At 47.0% G+C, this 20,126-nt stretch overlaps 1 protein-coding gene across 2 annotated transcripts in view; it reads left to right on the forward strand.

Moving 5' to 3' along the window:
• Atp7b (ATPase copper transporting beta) overlaps positions 1-20,126 on the forward strand; it is a 74,331-nt gene that overhangs the window by 36,661 nt on the left and 17,544 nt on the right. For both annotated transcript variants that reach the window (XM_087900817.1, XM_087900816.1), the window contains 8 exons: positions 2,380-3,610; positions 7,754-7,999; positions 9,633-9,796; positions 13,267-13,428; positions 16,042-16,118; positions 17,614-17,788; positions 19,075-19,308; positions 19,949-20,040. In XM_087900817.1, the coding sequence (XP_087756943.1) occupies positions 2,380-3,610; positions 7,754-7,999; positions 9,633-9,796; positions 13,267-13,428; positions 16,042-16,118; positions 17,614-17,788; positions 19,075-19,308; positions 19,949-20,040 (2,381 nt within the window). The remainder of the gene's footprint in view (positions 1-2,379; positions 3,611-7,753; positions 8,000-9,632; positions 9,797-13,266; positions 13,429-16,041; positions 16,119-17,613; positions 17,789-19,074; positions 19,309-19,948; positions 20,041-20,126) is intronic.

Consider the following 20,126-nt stretch of genomic DNA (forward strand, 5'->3'; position numbering starts at 1 on the left):
AATTCATCAGTCTTATGTGTCTTTTGTTTAGAGTTGTAATGTCTTCTTGGTTAGTTGTTCCCTTGGTTAGAATGAAGTTTTCTTTTATTTTTATTTCTCCTGATTAGTTTTAGTTTGATGTCCGTTTTGTCAGACAATAGGATAACTGCCTGCTTGCTTCCTGGTTCCATTGCTTGGGATACTTTTTCTAGCTTCTCACTTTAAGGTTTGTACCCGTCTTTAAAGCTGAGTTTCTTGTAAAAAACAAAAAGGTGGATTTTTTTCTTAGTCCTTTTTGCCAACTTGTATCTTTGGTTTGGAGAGTTGAGGCTATTAATATTTGCAGTTATTATTGAACCTGTGTGTTTATTGAAGTCATGTTGTTTGTGTTCTCAGTTGTACTTTGTGTTTCAGTAATTACAGCTTCATTTGTTTTCTTCCTACACTCTCTGGGCTGCGATTATTCCCCTTTCCTGTCTTAAGTAGCTGTTTCCTTATTTTGTGTAGGGTTGGTCTGCTGGATGTGAATTCTTTTAGTCTGTTTGCAGCGTGGTAAGCTTTTCTTTATCCTTCAGCTGTGGCAGAAAGTTTGGCTGGTACAGTAGTTTAGGTTGGCAGCTGTGGGCTTTTAGAACTTGTAATATATTGCCCCAGGCAGTACTTGGCTTTCAAAGATTGCATTGAGAAATCAGCTCTTATTCTGATGCGTTTTCCTTAATATATGACATGTGGTTTTCCTCTTGCTCTTTCTTTGTTTTGCAAACTTAGTGTTATGCTGTGGTGACTTTCTGGGCTTGTCTCTTTAGTGTTCTGTGTGCTTCTTGTATCTGTATGAGTGGGTGTCTTTCTTTAGTTTGGGGAAATTTTCTTTGATTGATCTTTGTGAAAATCAGGGCTGTACCACTGACCCGAAATTCTTCTCCCTCCTTTGTAACTATCCTGAAGGTTTGATCTTTTCTTAGTTGTCTTGCGTGTTCCTTCCCCCATGCTTTATTTTTTTTTCTTTTATATTATTTGCCTGCGTGGTAGGTCTTGACCTCTGCTTTATCTTCAAATCCTGTTTTTATCTTCTACTTGATCCATTCAACTTGTAAGGCTTTCCCTTGAGTTTTCTGTTTGGGATATTGAGTCTTTCAATTCCATCTTTGTGGTGATTTGAAATGAGAATGACCCATCGCCCCATAGGCTTATATATTTGAATGCTTGGTCCAGAGTTGGTGGAACTGTTTGGGAAGGTTAGGGAATGTGGCCTTATTGGAAGAGGTGTGTCACTTGGGGTGAGCTTCACATTCTTTGATGAAGTTTACGATTATTCCTTTAAATTCTGTGTCTTAGAGTTGATCTAGGTGATTCTCATTGGAGGACACTTCTGGAGGACTGGTGGACTTGGGGGTGCCTGGAATACTTTATTGGGGGTGGCTGGAATACTGTATTGATTTTTCATATTTGTATTTTTGTCATGAGACCTCAGCAGGTGGACTTCTTTTGTTAGTTCTGGGTCTGATATGGACATAACATGGTGGGACACAGCGCAGAAATGTTGGGTTGGGTTCGGCTTGGAGTGTAAATATGATGTGGGTGGGATGAAGTCAGGTGGCCCCCAGAGGGGTGGACTGATGCACAGGGTATGTATTCTGGTCCAAGCCTGGAGGTTAGGAGTGGAGAACTAGATTTGGGCCTGGGCTAGATCTGGGCACTGAGGAAGGCATGTGGAAGGTAGCAGCTGGTAAAATCACCAGGGTGAATCCCAGTGCAAAATATCTGGGTCCAGACTGGGCCTGGAAGTTGAATATAGTGCAGGAGGGATGAAGTCAGGTGGTAGGAGGAGGGTTCTGGGCTGCTGCACAGGTATATGCCCTGGCCAAAGCCTGGAGGTTGGTGGCAGTACAGACAGGGCCAACCAGATGAGGCTGGGTCATTGGATGTGGGACCGAGGCTGGATGTAGGGGTTGGGGTGTGATGCCTACTGGGGAAGACCTGGTGAGCTCACCCTGCTGTTCCCTGGTGTGAGATGTGGAGTACTGGACTGCTTGGTATGAAAATCTTGTCTCTCTTTTGTCGAGTGGCCGTTTCCAGCTTTGTTTCCTGTTACCACAACTTGTCAGGTGGTTGATCAGCTGTATGGGCTTAGCATTCAGTCTTTGGGCAATTTACTGTTGATGTTCTGGCACTGTTTCAGGGGTAGTTCCAGCTCAACGCAGGTGAAGTAGGATTCCTAAGCCCAGGAACAGACCTTCTGCAGAGTTATAGATTCTCATAGTCAGTCATCAGGAGCCCGGGGGAGGCGCTCACGACATCTCCTCACGCAGTGGATCCTTAGGGAACTAGCAATGCAGGTGTGGAATCCCTACCCACAATACTTGGTTTTAAGGATAAAATTGTTACTTCCTTTTCTTTCAGATCTTATCTAAACTTACCATGCCTGCACGTCCCAGGGAGCAAGCAACGAAGCAGAGCTTCGCCTTTGACAATATTGGCTATGAAGGGGGTCAGGACAGCATCGGCCCAGCCCCAGCCACCACCAGCGTGGTTAGCATCCTGGGCATGACTTGCCATTCTTGTGTCAAGTCCATCGAGGACAGGATCTCTAGTCTGAAAGGCATCGTGAGCATCAAGGTCTCCCTGGAACAAGGCAGCGCCACTGTCAAACATGTGCCATCGGTCATGGGCCTGCAGCAGATTTGCCTTCAGATCGAGGATATGGGCTTTGAGGCCAGTGCTGCAGAAGGAAAGGCTGCCTCTTGGCCATCCAGGTCCTCCGCAGCCCAGGAGGCCATGGTTAAGCTCCGGGTCGAGGGCATGACCTGTCAGTCTTGTGTCAGCTCCATCGAAGGCAAGATCCGGAAGCTACAAGGGGTCGTGAGAATCAAAGTCTCCCTCAGCAACCAGGAGGCCGTCATCACGTATCAGCCTTACCTCATTCAACCCGAAGACCTCAGGGACCACATCTGTGATATGGGATTTGAAGCTGCCATCAAGAACAGAACGGCTCCCCTAAGACTGGGACCAATTGATATAGACAAGTTGGAAAGCACTAACCTAAAGAGACCAACAGTTTCTCTTAACCAGAATTCCAATAACTCTGAGACCCCAGGGCACCAAGGGAGCCACCTGGCCACCCTCCAACTGGGAATAGACGGGATGCACTGTAAATCGTGCGTTTTGAATATTGAAGGAAATATAGGCCAACTCCCAGGGGTTCAAAGTATTCAAGTGTCCCTGGAGAACAAAGCTGCCCAGATTCAGTACGACCCTTCTTGTATCACCCCCTTGCTCCTACAGAAGGCCATTGAGGCGCTGCCACCTGGGCGCTTTAAAGTTTCTCTTCCTGACAGAGTAGAGGGGAGTGAGCCCGAGAGCGGGGCTTTCAGCTCTCCCTCCCCTGCTTCCTCCCGGAGACACCAAGAGCAGGGCCCGTGCAGTACTGCAGTGCTCAGCATCACTGGCATTTCCGGCGCATCATCTGTTCAGTCCCTTGAAGGCATGCTGTCCCAGCGGGAAGGCGTGCGTCGAGTCTCCATCTCTGCGGCCGAAGGGACTGGAACAGTTCTTTACGACCCCTCAATAGTTAGCGCAGATGAACTCCGAGCGGCTGTAGAAGACATGGGATTAGAGGTGTCAGTAAATTCTGGTAGGTCATCGTTACATGTTTAAAGTGTGTCTGGGGTCCTCTCTTGGTGTCTCATGACAGTGCTTGGGTAGTTGAATAGGTGGGCCCTGTCACCGCCTCACATGTTGGCAGTTAAAGCCAGGTTTGCTAACCTTTGCTCCTTTGTTAGTAGCAGGACAGTGAAAATGCAGTTTCTAGTTGCTGCTTGTTACATAGTTGACACTCAAATGATAGACTAATGATTTGGGCTTCTTTTCTAGAGAGAATTCTGAGAGTGCATTCTATAAATGAGCATTGTAGGACTGTTAGACTCTGCTCTTACAGAAGGAACAGCTGCTCCTTTCTCTGAAGATTTCTCTCCTATACAAAACAAAATAAGAGCAATAGAACTTTAGTCTTACGGGGCATGATAGCACAGGCCGAGAGAACACCAAAACAAACAAACAAACAAATAACAAATAAACAGAAAATGAATACAGACAGATGTGTGTGTTCAAGGACCCTCTAGGCTAAGTAGCAAGACTCTGTCTGAGAAACAAAATGCCATGCATTGTGGTACATCCCATGTCTGTAACTTCAGACCTTATGGGGATGCTGGAGGCAGGAGGACCAGGGACGAGGCCTCCCTCAACTACAGGGCAAGTGCAAGCCTAGTCTCGGCTACATTAGTCCCCATCTAGAAAACCAAATAAAACCTCAGAACTTGCAGCAACTAAAGGGTTGTCTGTTCAAAGTAGAAATTAAGGGGAGGATTTTTACAATGGCCATTTCTGTAGATGGCTTTTACATAGAGCCTTTCTGGAAAGGTATGTGACAGAGGTCACAAAGAAGGGTGCCCATTTTGAGATGACTCATTATCAAGTCGAGCTTCCTGAGTGGCAGCCAGCCCTGCTCCTCCTTTCCACCTAGCGCTGCAGCATCAGTTGAACTCCTCTGCATACCGTGCCGTCAGGGCCTGTGCTAGCTGTGTGTGCTGTATGGGAGAGCTCATCTGAGAGCCTCCTTGTGATAGGAGGCAGCAGAAGGGTTAAACTACTGCTTGGTCTGGGTATACCCAGGCTGTGCTGTTTTTCCAGGATGGTGTATGGTGGGAAGTAGGAGATAGTGAAGGAAGGCCCGAGAATGTTGGAGGTGCTGTGGGCAGTGGAGTCAGTGCCTTGGGAGGAGCTTTAGGGGAATGCAGAGTGGCTGAGCAGGACCAGAGACTGGTTCTTGACCCAGCACATTAGGAAGTCAGCGGTCAGTGTCACCAGGCTGGGGTCAGAGTGAGGGATGTGTATGACGGGAAGCAGCCCTGGAGGAGAAGCGGAGCCCAGGATGAACCCTTCCCTGATGTTGAAGGACAGGCAGTGTGGAGCTGGGGTGTAAATGGACGTGGAGGAAAAGCGAGCGAGCTGAGCTAAGTGGGGTTGAGAACACAGGTAACATTTTCCAGATGACCACCGAAGAGGGCAGCCTCTTACATTATTAGCTCAAGAGGCCATGGAAGCCAAGTTGAGCAGCTCACAGTTAACTAGGGAGAGGATCTCAGTCCACTACATACAAGGAAAGTGGGAGCCCAATCTTTGTTGGGAGGTTGGGGAGACTTTCAGTAGATGGGGGCACGTAGAGGGGGGACAGAAGTAGCATGTCCCAGAGAGGCCCAAGATGAGGAAGGACAGGGTACTTGCTCTTTTCTTTCCCTCCACCCCGTCTACCCCCCACCTTCCATCCCTTTTCGTTATCCAGGCTAGCGTCAACTGCCTTGGGCTTAAGCGATCCTGACGACAGTCTACCGAGTGGGGGACTATAGCTGGTAGGCATATTTGCTGAGGGGACAACTCTGTGAGTGGTGGCATGTTGTAAATCTCCTTAGTTCCCTGGTCACCGAGCCTTTTGCCTGGAACCTGCTGCTGCTCTTGGTGTGTCTGTGCTGGCCCCTGGGACTATTCACAGAGCGCCCAGGCAAAGCCCCAGCAGCACCCAGGGCCTCTGGGCTTGTTTCCCATACTCCATATGCTCTGACCACTGATCTGAGCTGTGTCCTTGGAAAGGCTGCTCTGTTGGGATCCTTTACCCACTCCCCTCCGTACCCCGCCACAGTCCCCACCCCGGCAGGTGCAGCATGGGAAATACAGAGGCCACACGCTGTGTTCTTTGTACCAAGGGTTGTTTTGTTTTCTCACCACGTTCTGTTCTCCACACCCTGGAAAGAATGTGGTGTGTGTGTGTGTGTGTGCTTAAAACAAAGTCAATAGAGACAATAACAGAACAGTAAATCTTGTACTCCAAAGAAGTATTGAAGAACCTCCCTATAAACTGTTTGGTGTAAGGCTTAATCTTCTAATGGTACAGTCGGGTTATTGGCAGCAAAAGAGAAATGACCATGGAACTACATATTAAAAGTAATTTAACTTGATTGAGCAAACACAGGAAGAAAAGAACTAATTTCTATTAGGTAGAACCCTGAGGATTATACTCCCTAAGCCCAAGAGGTGCTTAGAGTATGGGATCTAGTGAATAGAAATCGAAACACTCAGCTAAATTTCAGGTAAGTACCCACTGATTTCTTTTGTATAAATATATCCGCACAGAAGATATATTTACATCAGAGAAGATTGACAGTGATCTGAAAGTGAAATTAGCTGGACATCCTGTATGGGTTGTTTTCATTTAGGGTGAAATGTCGGTGAGCTTGTGAATGTCTTCCGTGCATGCTGAATTGCTGCCACGCGGTAAGGTCAGTGAAGGTTGTTTACCAGATCACAGAGAATGAGCAGCGTATCACGACAAACATGTGAGATTCATTCAGAAGAAAAACTTGGAAGCCATAGATGTTATCAGCTTGGGTGGTCACTGGTCGTCTTGTCTCCTGCACTTGTGGTTTCCAGTGAATGGCAGTCTGTCATCCAGTCACCCTGTTTCCATCCTGCATACATTTAAGGGTATTTCACATTGTTGGATGGAACGGTGAATGTGTTTCTATGTTAGTCTGGCTGCTGTTTGTCTGAATCACTGCTCTATTGCTGTGAAGGGACAACATGACCAAGGCAACTCTCACAATAAAAGAAAGTATTTAATTGGGGGCTGGCTTACAGTTTCAGTGGTTAGTCCATTATCAGCATGGCGGGGAGCATGGTGGCAGGCAGACAGGCATGCTACTGGAGAGGTGGCTGAGAGCTGCATCCTTGAATACCATAAAGGACATTATACGTGTGATGAAAAGAGAGGCTCTGAGGTGGAAGATGCTGGATTACTCAAGTGGACCCAGCTGTGTCCCATCGTCCAGTAAAAGTGGAGACCCTTTCCTGGCTGGGCTAGACTGAGGTGACAACTGAAGAGACATTTGGGATTGCTAATTTTGAGTATGGGGGACTGGGGCTGGGAACCTGGGAGTGAACAGATTCTCCAGAGGCAGCCCTATACATATATTGTCTCCTCCGTCATGTCACCGGAACTCTGGGGAGAAGATGCTCATCTTTCCAGGCTGTGGAAGAAGATCGATTTCTTCCCAGCTAACTCTGGGTGTAGCGAGAGATGCTGCTTCAATAAATAAGGTGAAGAGTAATCAGAGAAGACACGTGATGTCACCCTCTGTCCTCCATTGCATGTCTACCCACATGTGCCCCCCCCATGCATGTATAGATATGTGATACCAACCTGCATCCTCCATGTATTTATACCCACATGTACACCTCCCACATATGTAGATACGTGATGTCAAACTCTGTCTTCCACATGCATGGATAGCCACATACACCCACACTTAAATTTGCACCCCCCACACATACTTGTGTGCACACACATCACATGTATGCACAGAGAAATCTTCTGGGGCTTTTAGAGAAAAATTGCATGGGTATTTTTGCCAAGTTGAGATAGAATCTACTAAAAGACTAAACATTTACAAAGGTTGGTTTTTATTAACATATGAACTTTTTTTTTCTTTACTAAAAGGCGTCATCAGAAGGATGACAACACAAAGCATAGGCTTGGAGGACACATTTGCTTTGCTTGTCACTAACAAAGATATCTGAAAGATACAGGAGGGAGAGACAGTGTGGGAAGTACCAGTCCCCATGCCACTTCTTTAGGAGCTTTAATCTGAATATTGTCACGCTTGACCTCCAGCTGTAACATGCAAAGTTGCTTCTTGTCTTCTAATTATCTCACATTTCGTTGTAGAAAACTTTCCTATCAGCCGTGTTGGAAACTTCAGCTCTGGGAATTCTGTGCCACATACCATGGGTGGTACACCAGAGTCTACGCAGAACCTGGCTTCCGATGCTAGAGGGGTCCCCGCAAACCATGATCCTGACACCCCACCATCCCCGGGAACAGCAGCACCGCAGAAATGCTTTGTAGAGATCAGAGGCATGACCTGTGCGTCCTGTGTGTCTAACATAGAGAGGGGTCTTCAGAGACATGCCGGTAAGAGGCCCGAAACCATGCTGAACTTGGACGTCCTTGGTGTCCGTTCTTGATGCACTGTGTTTATCAGTAATCCAGACAATCTGGCAACAGGCCCATCAGATGATAATGTCTATGTTTGTCTAACATTCCTGTGTGATTGACATTCTGTCCCTTAAGAAACACTTTGTCACAAAGTCTGTCTCTGAGTACATTAGCCAAACAAGTCTAGGCTAAAAGTCATGGTATGTTCTATGGAAAGATTCCTTCTTGATTAGCTTTTCCCAGTATTTTGCAGTCTCCTTTCCACATCCCATTCACCCTTCTCTAGAAAATGAAAAACTAGCCTGGGCTTAAAATTTCTGGTTTCGGATCCTCTGTCTTATTGATGCCGGAGGCTATAAATTCTGCGTCTGCTGGGTTTGCCCTCCAGATGATGTTTAGAATACTGCTCCTTAATCCTGAAAGTGCAACAACAATCTTGTTCTTGTTTTTGCTTGGGAATACTTTGGTCGAGACTCTACCTGTTCCCCTGGAGCAGAGTTAACCCAGTGCTGTGTGAGACTTTCTGCTCTGACTCTTGGCCCTTCCTCAAGCTTAACTTGGGATATTCTGTTTTCACGGCCTTCTGCTGACTTTTTAAAACTACTGCCGGACAGTGGTGGCGCATGTCTTTAATCCCAGTATTTGGGGTTAGAGGCAGTCTGATCTCTGTGAGTTCGAGGCCAGCCTAGTCTCCAAGAGCTAGTTCCAGGCCAGGATTCAAAAACTACACAGAAGTTCTGTCTTGAAAAACAAAACAAAACAACAACAACAACAAAATAAAGCTACCAAAGCTCTTGGGTCATTGTGCTAAATCAGGGTGTTGCAGGAGAACCTTTGTCAACTGTGGTCTGGTTGCAGACAAATTAAAATATAGTTTAATAGTACTTATGTTTCTGCACCTCACTTTATCTCCTTTCTTTTATCTTTTATGGTATATTTTCTAAAGCATATCGTGCCTTTCGTTTGAGTGTGACTCTTTCTTCTCCTTAAACTAACACAATAATATTAGCCAGATGGTTTATAGTATTTTCACTTTTGGAAATCCTTAAAAAATTGAGAAGAGTAAATAACCCAATATTTGAAACTTTCTAATTTTCCCCGTGTATGCCAGGAAGGGAAGAACAATGTGCCCTCTCTGTGACAGTGGTTGTGACCACCGCATCTACACCCCTTCTTTGATGTGCATGCAACAGTTGGACCTTATAAAGGCTTGGCATCCCCAGGGGCTGGGTGGGCATTTGGAATCCCACACCCACCAAATCAGAGTCTGATTTAACGAGATCCTCAGAGGGCTCATATGCCCACTAATGTTTGAGGCGTGTTTTCTGGAACAGCAGCTCTCTAACCTGATTATAATTTAGAACCACCTGAAAAACCTTCCTAAAACGACATTTGACACTTACCCTGGGAGATACTCAGTTGCCTGGACTGTGCTAGGAGACATCAAAGTTGTTCATGGCTCCCCAGCTGATGCTCAAGCCCAGCCAATTTTGAGAGCCACTGCTCTAGTGAATTTTTAGGGAGGTATTTTTCTTGGTTAAGCTGTGCTGACAACAATATCAGCCCCGTTGCCATGCCCAGAGTCTCAGCCATGACCCAATGGTTCCAGGTATTCTTTCTGTGTTGGTTGCCTTGATGTCGGGAAAGGCGGAGGTCAAGTATAATCCAGAGGTCATCCAGCCGCCCAGAATAGCTCAGCTCATCCAGAACCTGGGCTTCGGAGCAACAGTCATGGAGGACAACACGGTCTCTGAAGGCGACATCGAACTGATTGTAAGTCCAGTGGCTATCACCTTGAGGTGCAGGCTGTGGAGGGTGGAGGGTGAGTTGTTGACAGGTACTGTCCTTATACTTGCTGGCTGCTGGGCTGCATGCTTTGTTTAGTTTGGGAAGGGAGATTGGTTGTGTCAGAGAGTGAGAGGAAGCCATTCTACTGGGTATACCCAAGGTCAAGAGGGAGAGATGGCGAAGTGTAAGAGTTTAGAGATGAGCAGCCCAGATGGTGGGCTGTGGTGAGCCTGGTGAACTGGAGGCTCATTGTGGCACAGTCCTTCAAGTCTGAAGCTCAACCTCCCACAGATATTTCTGGATAGAAGACCTAATGGAGTAGGGCGCTCCATTCAGTGACATATCAGGGATCTTGGGCTTTGGATTCTGTCCTGTTTCCCCCAAAATGAAAGAACACAAAGATCGAGAGGACTTGTAGGCATCCCAATGTCTGCGAGAGGAGTGACGAAGAGTCCTAAAGCAGTAGGAGGCGAATTCCTAAGGGAGGGATTGTTCACACAGTGTTTTTCTGTCCGTCTGCTATGCTAACTGCATGTCAACAAGTTATTGAAGAGCATCGCCAATTCTGGCATTCACTATGTCCTCTATTCAGAACATGTTTGTAGAAAGTGCTTTTGCATAAACAAAGGGAGATGTAAAGAACTGCCCCCCCCAAAATTGAGTAATATTGTGTTACTGAGGTAAGTGGCGCCTTTGCTTCCTTGTGTTTTGTCTGCCATTAATGGTAAGTAAACGTTTGAAGAAAAGATGGAGGACGTGAGTTGAGCTCCTGGTGAGTGGTATTCCCTAAAGAGCCCACACTCTGTGCCGGTTCCAGGGGCTACATGCTTAAAGACAGAGTTCATATTTCCTGGCTACAGCAGGCATCACGAGCAGGGGAGGAATCCTGATGCAGTCCCGTAGGGTTTGGCACCCGTAGTTAACACCTTGACCCCACGGAAACACTGTGTAGAAAACCTAGATCAAGAGATGCCTGGGAGATGACTCACGAAATGACAGTGCACTTAGCATGCAGTCCTGAGGACTGGAGATCAGATCCCCAACCCAGGTCCAGATGGGCATCGAGGACTTCCTGTAACGCTGGTGCTAAGGAGGCAGACTGTCACTGTGGCTGGAGTAGCTGAACTGGCAAAGTGGAATACAACCCAGGAAGACACCTGCCACCAGCCCATGCCTTCTGCTTGGTCGTGCACACCATGCACACATTCATATGCATACAGAAAATAGATAGATAAAGAAATAAATAAATATGGCCGGTGAGAGGTGCAGTGGCTAAGCATGCTTGGCACCAAGCCTGGCACCGGTGTTTGATCCTCAGAACCTACATAGTGAGAGTAGAGAACCACCTCCCACACGTTATTCTCTGAGCTCCACATGTGGGCCTTGGAAAGTGCATTCCCAAATCATAGACATGCACAGGTAAATAAATAAATAGAAATAGGAAAGAGGGAAAACTCGTTTAAACAACGAACTTCACTTTGGTCTTTCCTTAGGCTAGTCCTCGTGCCCGTTAAGTGGGGTCTCTCTATGCAGCCATGGCTTCTTTGAATTTTTGTTTACTTTTTAAAACAGGGCCTTATTATTTAATTCTGACTGGCCTGGAACTTGCTGCGTAGACCAGGCTGGCCTCAAACTCACGGAAATCTGCCAGATTCTGCCTCCGAAGTGCTGGGATTAAAGGTCTGTTCCACTGTATCCATTTGAATGTTTTTTATCTACTTATTTGTTTGCACAGGCTAGGAATGTGCTCTGCCTCTGAATTATACCCTAACCTAGAACTTTTTTTGCACGTAATTCGTAGTCTAGGCTATCTGCTTTGCCTCATTTATATCTGGCAGTGGCATGTCACACTTTAAATCTTTTTTTTTTTTTCAGGGTCACAGGACACAATGGTATGGCAGAGGTGCCTAGTTAAAATTCTTGCCCTGTTGCTGCAGGGACAGTTGCTAGCCTGGTCTCCAACAACTTGCCTCATTTGTGTAGACCGCAGCTGCTCAGAGTAGACACTGGAGCCAGGTTCTCAGGGGCAGGCTTCAGTTCTGCCCCTCACTGGTGCGGGACGATACACAAGTTAGTAAGCTTCTCAGCCCTTCAGCTTAGGGAGGGCTCCCTCCTTGGCCTGATGAGACCAATCTAAGATGGCACCTATCATGTTGCAAGTGTGTAATAAAATTATTACTGCAAAGAGGAAAGCGAACTTAGGTGTTGCATTGACGTATCCATCGACTTAAGTGTCTCCTAGCGCAGCACGAAGGGCAGGTGAGCCAGTGCCTGGTGGTCCCCCTTTCTTGTCTTGTTCTTGGGTACCGTGCCGAGCTGGATGTCAAATGTGTCATCAACAGGTGATTTCCTTCTTGCTTCCTAATTCTGAGTGAATCTCATGGCTCCTTGGGCATTTATTCTGGAGTTCTGCTGCACACTCTGAAGTGCAGTTCTGATCACATTGCATTGATGTCCATCCCTGTTGCGAATTAGCTCGATATGGGAAATAACCAGGCCAGCTTAAGGATAACAGTTATATTTTTAATTGTTATAGTGGGAAAACTCACGCCACAAGAATGGGAAGCCCGACTTCCTCTGTCCGGCAGGGATCGCCAAGCGAGAGAGAGCACACCTGGTCCCTGTCCGGTTTTTCTTTCTGGGCTCCAGATAACCACGCCTTAACTGGGTGTGATTGGTTAACAGAGCATCCCCATCACATTCCCCTTCCAATAACTTTGCAGCAGCTGCCAGCTTAGCCACACTTTTTAGTTGAGAGCACACTAGCCTTCACGCCTGCATGCAATGGTGCTTCAGGTTTTCCTCCTCGCCCTTGTGTGGCCGGTGCCCTGCCAGACCGGGCTGCTTGTGCCTCATGCTGCACTGCCCTTGGATTTTTCCCCAAGTTGTTATCCTTAATATCCTTACCATCACCTGTCAACACCCTCTCTGTGTTTTAGGATCAGCTCATCTTCTACCCCCTCCAAGAGTAATTTTTAAAATTCTGGTCTCTTGATCACATGGCACTGACATTATCTCCGTGGGAGCCAGCAGGGCCGGAGCTGAGTGGCCAGACAAAGGCTGCAGATCAGATACCGGCAACACTTGAAGGGTTCCAAAGATTTTGCAAAGGCGCTCTTCTGTATACTTGATATGCAACGATTGCTGCAGTGTTGCTGGTGAGAAAACACAATGCGAAGTGTTTTCCAAAATCTCATTCATTCTTAGAGAGCCAAAAGTCAAACCTCGGTCCTCAGCCACTGGCTGAGTGATTGCCGTTGCGTATTCTGGAACAGGAAGAAAGCTGCAGAAGTCATTGGGACAGTGATAGGGATGAATCTTGCACATGGGTTTAGGAGTAGGAGTCCAGTGTCTGGGGAAGAAACTGGAAGAAGTAAATGCCTGTCACTCAAGTCCCTGTGGTACATCGGAAAGGCTGCTCTCAGTCCTGGGATTTTTGTCCTCTTGTCTTGCAGATCATAGGGATGACATGTGCTTCCTGTGTCCACAACATAGAGTCCAAGCTCACGAGGACAAATGGCATCACTTACGCCTCTGTGGCCCTCGCCACCAACAAAGCCCACGTGAAGTTTGATCCTGAAATCATTGGTCCACGGGATATCATCAAGATTATTGAGGTAGTCCCTTCCTGAAAGCTGTGTGTCCACTTTTACAAAGGAGTGGTATATAATCGCCAGAGAAAGGTAGCTAAGCTGAATTGAAAAGTCTTGTAAAAGCTACGGACTTTTCCAGAGAGTAGTACGGTCGCGTAATTAATTGAAGAAGGTTAGTTAGTAGCAGGTTGTGTGAGCAGAGTGTCAATGGTCAGAGGTGAGGCTGGCAAGGGGCTCAGCAGCTGGAAGTGCTTTGCTGTGCAAGCCTGACGACTCAGGTTTGATCCTGGAACCCATGGTCGGCAAGAACCGACTCCCCAGGGCTGTTAGCCTTGGCTTCCACACTTGTGTGCATACATACACTCACACTTTTTTTTTTTTTAAAGAAAGAGATGAGAGGAAAGAGACATTACTTTTAGTTTTAAATATCTCCTGAAGATCATCAATCTGGACCTGGTTTGGAGAGTTAAGCTGCCTAACCTCTATTTACAAATACAATTTCTATCTGTGCCAGGTGTGTGCAGACTCAGGGAACGATGGCGCTATGCAGATAATCCCACACTCACCTCCCTGCTAGGCTTGTAGGGGAACATGGTTCTCTTTGCATTAGGAACAGAGGGTTCATGACTGTCCTTCCTCCCGCTCCCTGTGTCTGTCCACAGATCTCCCATTTCCTCCTTCTGGTTGGTATTATACCAGACTTGACAGAATGACCATCCATGGTGACTGGAATGGGTTAAGACAGTCCAAACTAGTAAGATTAACCTGTAGCAGCCAGGAGTAAGGGTTAATTACTTAGCAAAACTGACTGCTTATGAAATGAAACATCACATTAGGCTTAATGCCATGTTATCTTTAATTGTCTCTTCCTTGGGCGTGTGTATAGAGAGAGATGTTTGTTGTGTGGCCCAGCAGAGCTTTTGCATATGGAAATGCTGCTGATGTTTTTATACAAGTAGGCTAACTAGCTTCACAACTAAATGAGGATAGAGCCTCAGAGGAGTTAGGTTCTTGCTCACCGATACAGGAGGCAAGATGGTACTGCCAGCTCAGAGGCCATTCTACAGTACCCCGAATCTGGGAGAATAGTGTCCACATGTCACTCACGGGCTAAGGAATTGCCATGATGTGATAAGCAGGGAGGAGAGCTCTCAGTGGGACTCTTCAAACACGTCTCACTTCCCCTTTGACTTCTAATACCCTTAGCTGCCTCCGCCCTGCTCAGTGACTTGGTGCAGCCTCCTGGACCTTGGTCCACAGTGGAGAAATATTGGAAGATTGCCGGGCTTCCAGGCTCATGACTCTGGGGCATCTTGTCCTGATACAGCTAAGCCAGAATTAGTTACAAGAGTATTTGTCTTGTGTTGCCTCAATTGCCCTTCTACTGTTGAAAGACTCTAAATGCATTTCTGAGACTCCTCAGCTCTAAAGACATTTTCTGAAGCCTCTTAGCGTTTGGAAACGGGACAGTTCCCCCCGCCACACACACATGCTAGACTGCTCATCCTCCTGTGTCCTTGTGAATAATCTTCAAATATAACTCCATTCTGGGAATTGAGGCAAAGACAACCCACAGATGTTGACTCAGTTCCTGATGTATTGATTTAGTCACTAAAACAAGGTCAGGATGGCCCACAGATGCTCCCCTTATCTCACCTGACCACACAGCTATTCTCCTGCCCTGGAATAGACCAATCACTGCTAATAACCCTTTGAATAAGCCAATCTAATAAGTTGGAAAACAACCTTCAGGTTCCCCCTCCCTTGTGTCTGTGGCTTTTTGCTTTAAAAGATGGACTGCAACAGCTATCAGATGTCTTTCATATCCTGAACCTGAAGGGCCCTGTCACGACAGAATAAAAATCCTCTTGCTTTTGCATCAGTTGTGTGAGTGGTGTCTGGAGCAACTCCTCCCTGATGTTTGGACTTCTAGTCCAACACCGTGACTTTTCATTTTGGAGCTCCTCAGCACCAGCGTGCTGGGCCCTCTCTGTTTGCTGAGAAGGCGTCTTGTGGCAGCTTTCCCGTGCGTATTCACAAGGAGCAGCAGAGACGTAGTGCTCAGGTGAAGGTGGTGGCAGCAGGGCTTAGAGAAAGCACAGGCTTTCTCTGTGTGTCCTGAGGCACAGCCTGTCAGGACATTGAAAAAGCCACTCTTCAAGTAGAGAGGTCCTGAACGCAGTAGGAAGTTGCTCAGAAGCCTAGAGCCCCACGCTTTGCACCCAGTATTTCAGTATACTTGTTCTCTCTGGCCCTCACTTTCCTCTTGCATAGGCGAAGTGCCAGACCACAAGACACCTGGAATTCTAACTTGAGAGTCTTTTGAAGTCAACCCTGGTCAGCTTCGGGACCCATTGAAGTCAGTGTGACAATACCGACTGGCTTTGCTCACAGTAGGGAGAGGCATGGCCATTCAGCACCATGTCCGTGGGGTGGTACAGTCTCATCATGGAGAATACCGAACCTCTCTCTGAACAAGGTTTGGCAGCCATTTGGGACAAAGAGGTGATGAGAGGAAAACCTTAGGTCACCAGGGCAACTCTGAGATTTTAACTTCCGGGGCTGGGAACGCTTTCCACTTGTGCGTGTTTTAACCGCCATCTTTCTTGCTCCCCACCCGTCTCTTTCAATCACAAGGAACTCGGCTTTCATGCTTCCTTGGCCCAGAGACATCCCAACGCTCATCACTTGGACCACAAGATGGAAATAAAACAGTAGGTAGAAAACAGAAGGTGAAGGGTAGCCCTGTCTAAGCCTCCACCCTCCTCTGTCCACTGACTCTGGCTAGTGCAGATGCCGGCTGTCATGCTCGACTATGGCCTAGCCACCCAAGCTTCCTGGGTTCATTGCCTTTTACCCTTGGGGCGGCATCAGCAGGGAGCATGCTGTCTGTAGAAGTGTCTGGCTGTTGGCAGCCTCTGTGTCGGTACCGCCTAGCTCGATAGTGTTCTTGAAATGCGCTAGTATGAGTGTAAAACTGAGGTTTTCTTTTTTTTAAAGTTTCACTGGTTTTAATTTTAAATTAACTCTAAATAGTCACCTGTAGTGGGTGGCTGACATACTAGATGTGCTTTAGATGGGATAGAGGGAGGGGAATGTTGGCTTTTTCTTTTACAATCTATTTAGCCTTGATTTACATAAGTTCTAGAAGTAGGATCTGAAGACAGTCCTCAAAGCTACGTGGAAAGGAAAGAGCCGGTGCAGGGAAGGGCACTTAGCCCAGTGACAGAGGGTATGCTTAGCATGCACTTAGGCCCCAACATCTCCAGCCCAAAGTGGGGGTGGGGTGGGGTGGGGTGGCCTAGGATGCAGATATAGGTTCATTTATAGTTAAGGATGGTCGCTTAGTCTTTCGACACACTTGAAGGCTGCTGTTGTGTATAGCACAGATCCTCCGAGTGGCTCCTTGCCTTGTTGGGAGTGAGTGCGTGAACTATGGCATCAGTGACTTAGGCAGATTCTGGAAGGTCCAGGAACCAGGAGACCCAGGATTTGCAACCCGGAGAAGTGTGTTAAGCTAAAGGAATCACTAGGGAGTGAGGGTCCTTCTGGGGCTTTTGGAGTGCCTGCAGAGTGGTCCAGTCAGCTTGCCCAGGGTGCAGGGGATTGGCAGGTGAGAATTTGGGAAGCAGCGAGTCTGCCTCTTGGATGGCCTCAGGCAGCAGCCTGCGTGCGCAGGATTGCAGGAGCTACATTAGGATACAGAATTTAAAAGAACCTTCAGTGAAAGTTCCGTATGGCCTGTTTGGAATATCATGCATGTTGTATCTCACATGAGGCCACAGATATCCTCTGTGACCCTGTTTACTGACAGCCTCACTAATCTTATACTCTTATTTTAAATAGTTGTTTAGAAATTGAATGTGTAACTAAGCTTATACTAATAAAATACTGTTTTCATCCATTTCTTGCTTTGAGGGGAATCTGCAGAAGACAACATAGAGAACGCTAGGCTGCTGTGGGCTGGGGGTGGTAACCTCTTTGGAGATAGTTCTCATCTTCGAGTCCTCAGTTGCTGCGCCTACAAATTGGTGGTCACATATAGCAGCTTGTGCAAAGGCAGAGCTGAGCCCAAAGATCTTTTTAGTCATGTCTGGTCCTTTAGATTGACGATAGTGTCAGGGGTGAGCCTCACTTTTGGTTTAGTCCATCTTAGGTCTAACCTGATCTCAGTTCTGATGTGTCCATGTTGCTGATTTTGTCTTCCAGGTGGAAGAAATCTTTCCTGTGTAGCCTGGTGTTTGGCATCCCTGTCATGGGCTTGATGATCTACATGTTAATCCCCAGCAATAAGCCCCATGAAACGATGGTCCTGGACCACAACATCATTCCAGGACTGTCCATTCTAAATCTCATCTTCTTCATCCTGTGTACCTTTGTCCAAGTATGTATTGGAAAGCTGGGCAAACCTCTGCCCTTGGTGCCCAGGCAGGACTAGTGGATCTCTGCCCTTCAACTGTGTCAGCAGCCCTTTAGCTTGGTTCCAGTGGTTCTTCACTGCAACTTTGCTGCCTCACCTCTGGGTAGCTGCTGCTCTTATTTCTGTCTTTTGGCCAGGGAGGACTGCAAAAGTGGGAACTAAGAAAGGCCTGGCTTCACTGACAGCTTCACAGTCACTTCTTTGCAAGTGATTGAAGCTTGTTAGAACAACCACGCTCTCCTTGTAAGCTTGTGTGTGTGTGTGTGTGTGTGTGTGTGTGTGTTACCGGTAACAAGACTCAGGATCTCATACATGCTAGGCAAGTGTGCCATTGTTCAGTCACCCCTCAAGTCCGTTAGAATTATTAGATGAATGTCTCTGGAGCTCATGCTTCTCTTGAATGTTCTATCCTGAAAGGCAAAGCCATGGTCTTCAGCTTTGGGTAAAATCACCTTTTAACACAGGCAGGTTCCGTAGAACATCTGTGTATGCAGGCATGTATATGCGTAGAGAATGTCTGCATGTGCACATTTTGGCATATAAAACTGGGACTATTTAGGGGGTAACCATCTGTAGGCTGAATTATTTTCCTGTATTTTCTCTTTAATTGCAAATTCGCTTTGCCTTATCCTAAGTAATTTCAGCAATACGGAAGCAAAGGGGAAGGTGTTCTGACTAGTTATGCACTCCTCTGGCCCAGTCCTGTTCTCTGGCATTGCTGCTGTGTCTTCAGGAGTTAGGCATCCATCGCTCCTGTGTATCACAAATAGAACAAATGTGTGTGTATGTGGGCATGTGTGTTTGTGTTTATGTGTATATGCATGTTCAGCCTACACAGACACAGATGTTTGTTGATGGAAGCGGGGTTATGTTAGACACTAACGGATGCTGTCTCTTTCATTTGAGTCATGGACCTATGCCATTGATTTACCTTCTCTCTAGTGACCATTTACAGTAGAAGTGAGCCATCATCATCATTGTTACCATCCTCTTATCACGGACATGTGCATGGCTCGCCTGCACTTTAAAGGCCTCATGTCCTTAAGGGCTCATCCACTTCTGTGGCCAGTAGCGCTCTGACCAGAAAATATGATTCATTGGAGGCTGAGGAAGAGTGTGTGTCATCAGTAATAAATAATCTCTGAGAACAGAGTGATACCAGATACGTACATGCCCCTAGAATCCTCGTCATCCCGCAGGCTCCTGGACCTCCTCCACTTTGTCTAACCCTTGCTCTCTCTGTCTTTCAGTTCTTTGGTGGGTGGTACTTCTATGTTCAAGCCTACAAATCCTTGAGACACAAGTCAGCCAACATGGATGTGCTCATCGTACTGGCCACGACCATTGCCTACGCCTACTCCCTGGTCATCCTGGTGGTTGCCATCGCTGAGAAGGCTGAGAAGAGCCCTGTGACATTCTTTGACACACCCCCCATGCTCTTCGTGTTCATTGCCCTTGGGCGGTGGCTGGAGCACGTGGCCAAGGTAGCTACCACTAGCTACAGGTTAAGAAAAGCACCATTCCTTCCAGTAACCTGAATCTCAGTCCATTGGCAGCATGTGCTGAGATCCATTAATTATACAGGCTGTAGAGAATGACAGAGGAATCTGAACCCCTGTGTAATTAGGGGCTGCAGTCACTAATCTCCCAGCTGGTTGTTCCTTCTGGAATCCAAGCTAATCTGGCTAATTAGTAAAACCTTTGTTCGGGTAATTGCACAGGGGAGCAAACTTTGAACTTTATGCCTGAGCTCACATGGTCTCTTAGTGCCTAATGGGTTGTAGTTAGTGTAGAAATGCACACCTCCACCTCAGGCTTGGGTGACTCGGGTGATGTGTAACACTTTACCGAGCCCAGCATTGGAATGGAGCCTGTAAAAGAAGGGGAAGAAAATTATTTTGAGGGTGAAAGAAAACGGCCATCGGGGAGACTGGAATTGTTTTAATCTGAAATGGAATTCCGAGATCTTCTTAGGCAGCCCTGGCCTGGGCTTTCCTTGTGGCACTGGCGTGCGTGGCTGCCTTGGTGGTTAGTGGTGTCTGCACCACCTTTGACACCATGCTTGCGAGTGTCTGTCTGGGTTCGGACAGTCAGCTCTCAATTTGCCTTCCGGTTATTTCCTAGAGCAAAACCTCAGAAGCCCTTGCAAAACTCATGTCGCTCCAAGCCACAGAAGCCACAGTCGTGACCCTTGGTGAGGACAACTTAATCCTCAGGTGGGTGTGTCCATCAGTAGAGTTTGTGATCTTTTTATATCATCTTTGTAGCTCACAGCAAGTGTCCATCTTGTAGTTAGTGATGT

Source organism: Myodes glareolus, chromosome 23 (assembly GCF_982192425.1).
Source record: "Myodes glareolus chromosome 23, mMyoGla1.1, whole genome shotgun sequence".
Classification (NCBI taxonomy): domain Eukaryota; kingdom Metazoa; phylum Chordata; class Mammalia; order Rodentia; family Cricetidae; genus Myodes; species Myodes glareolus.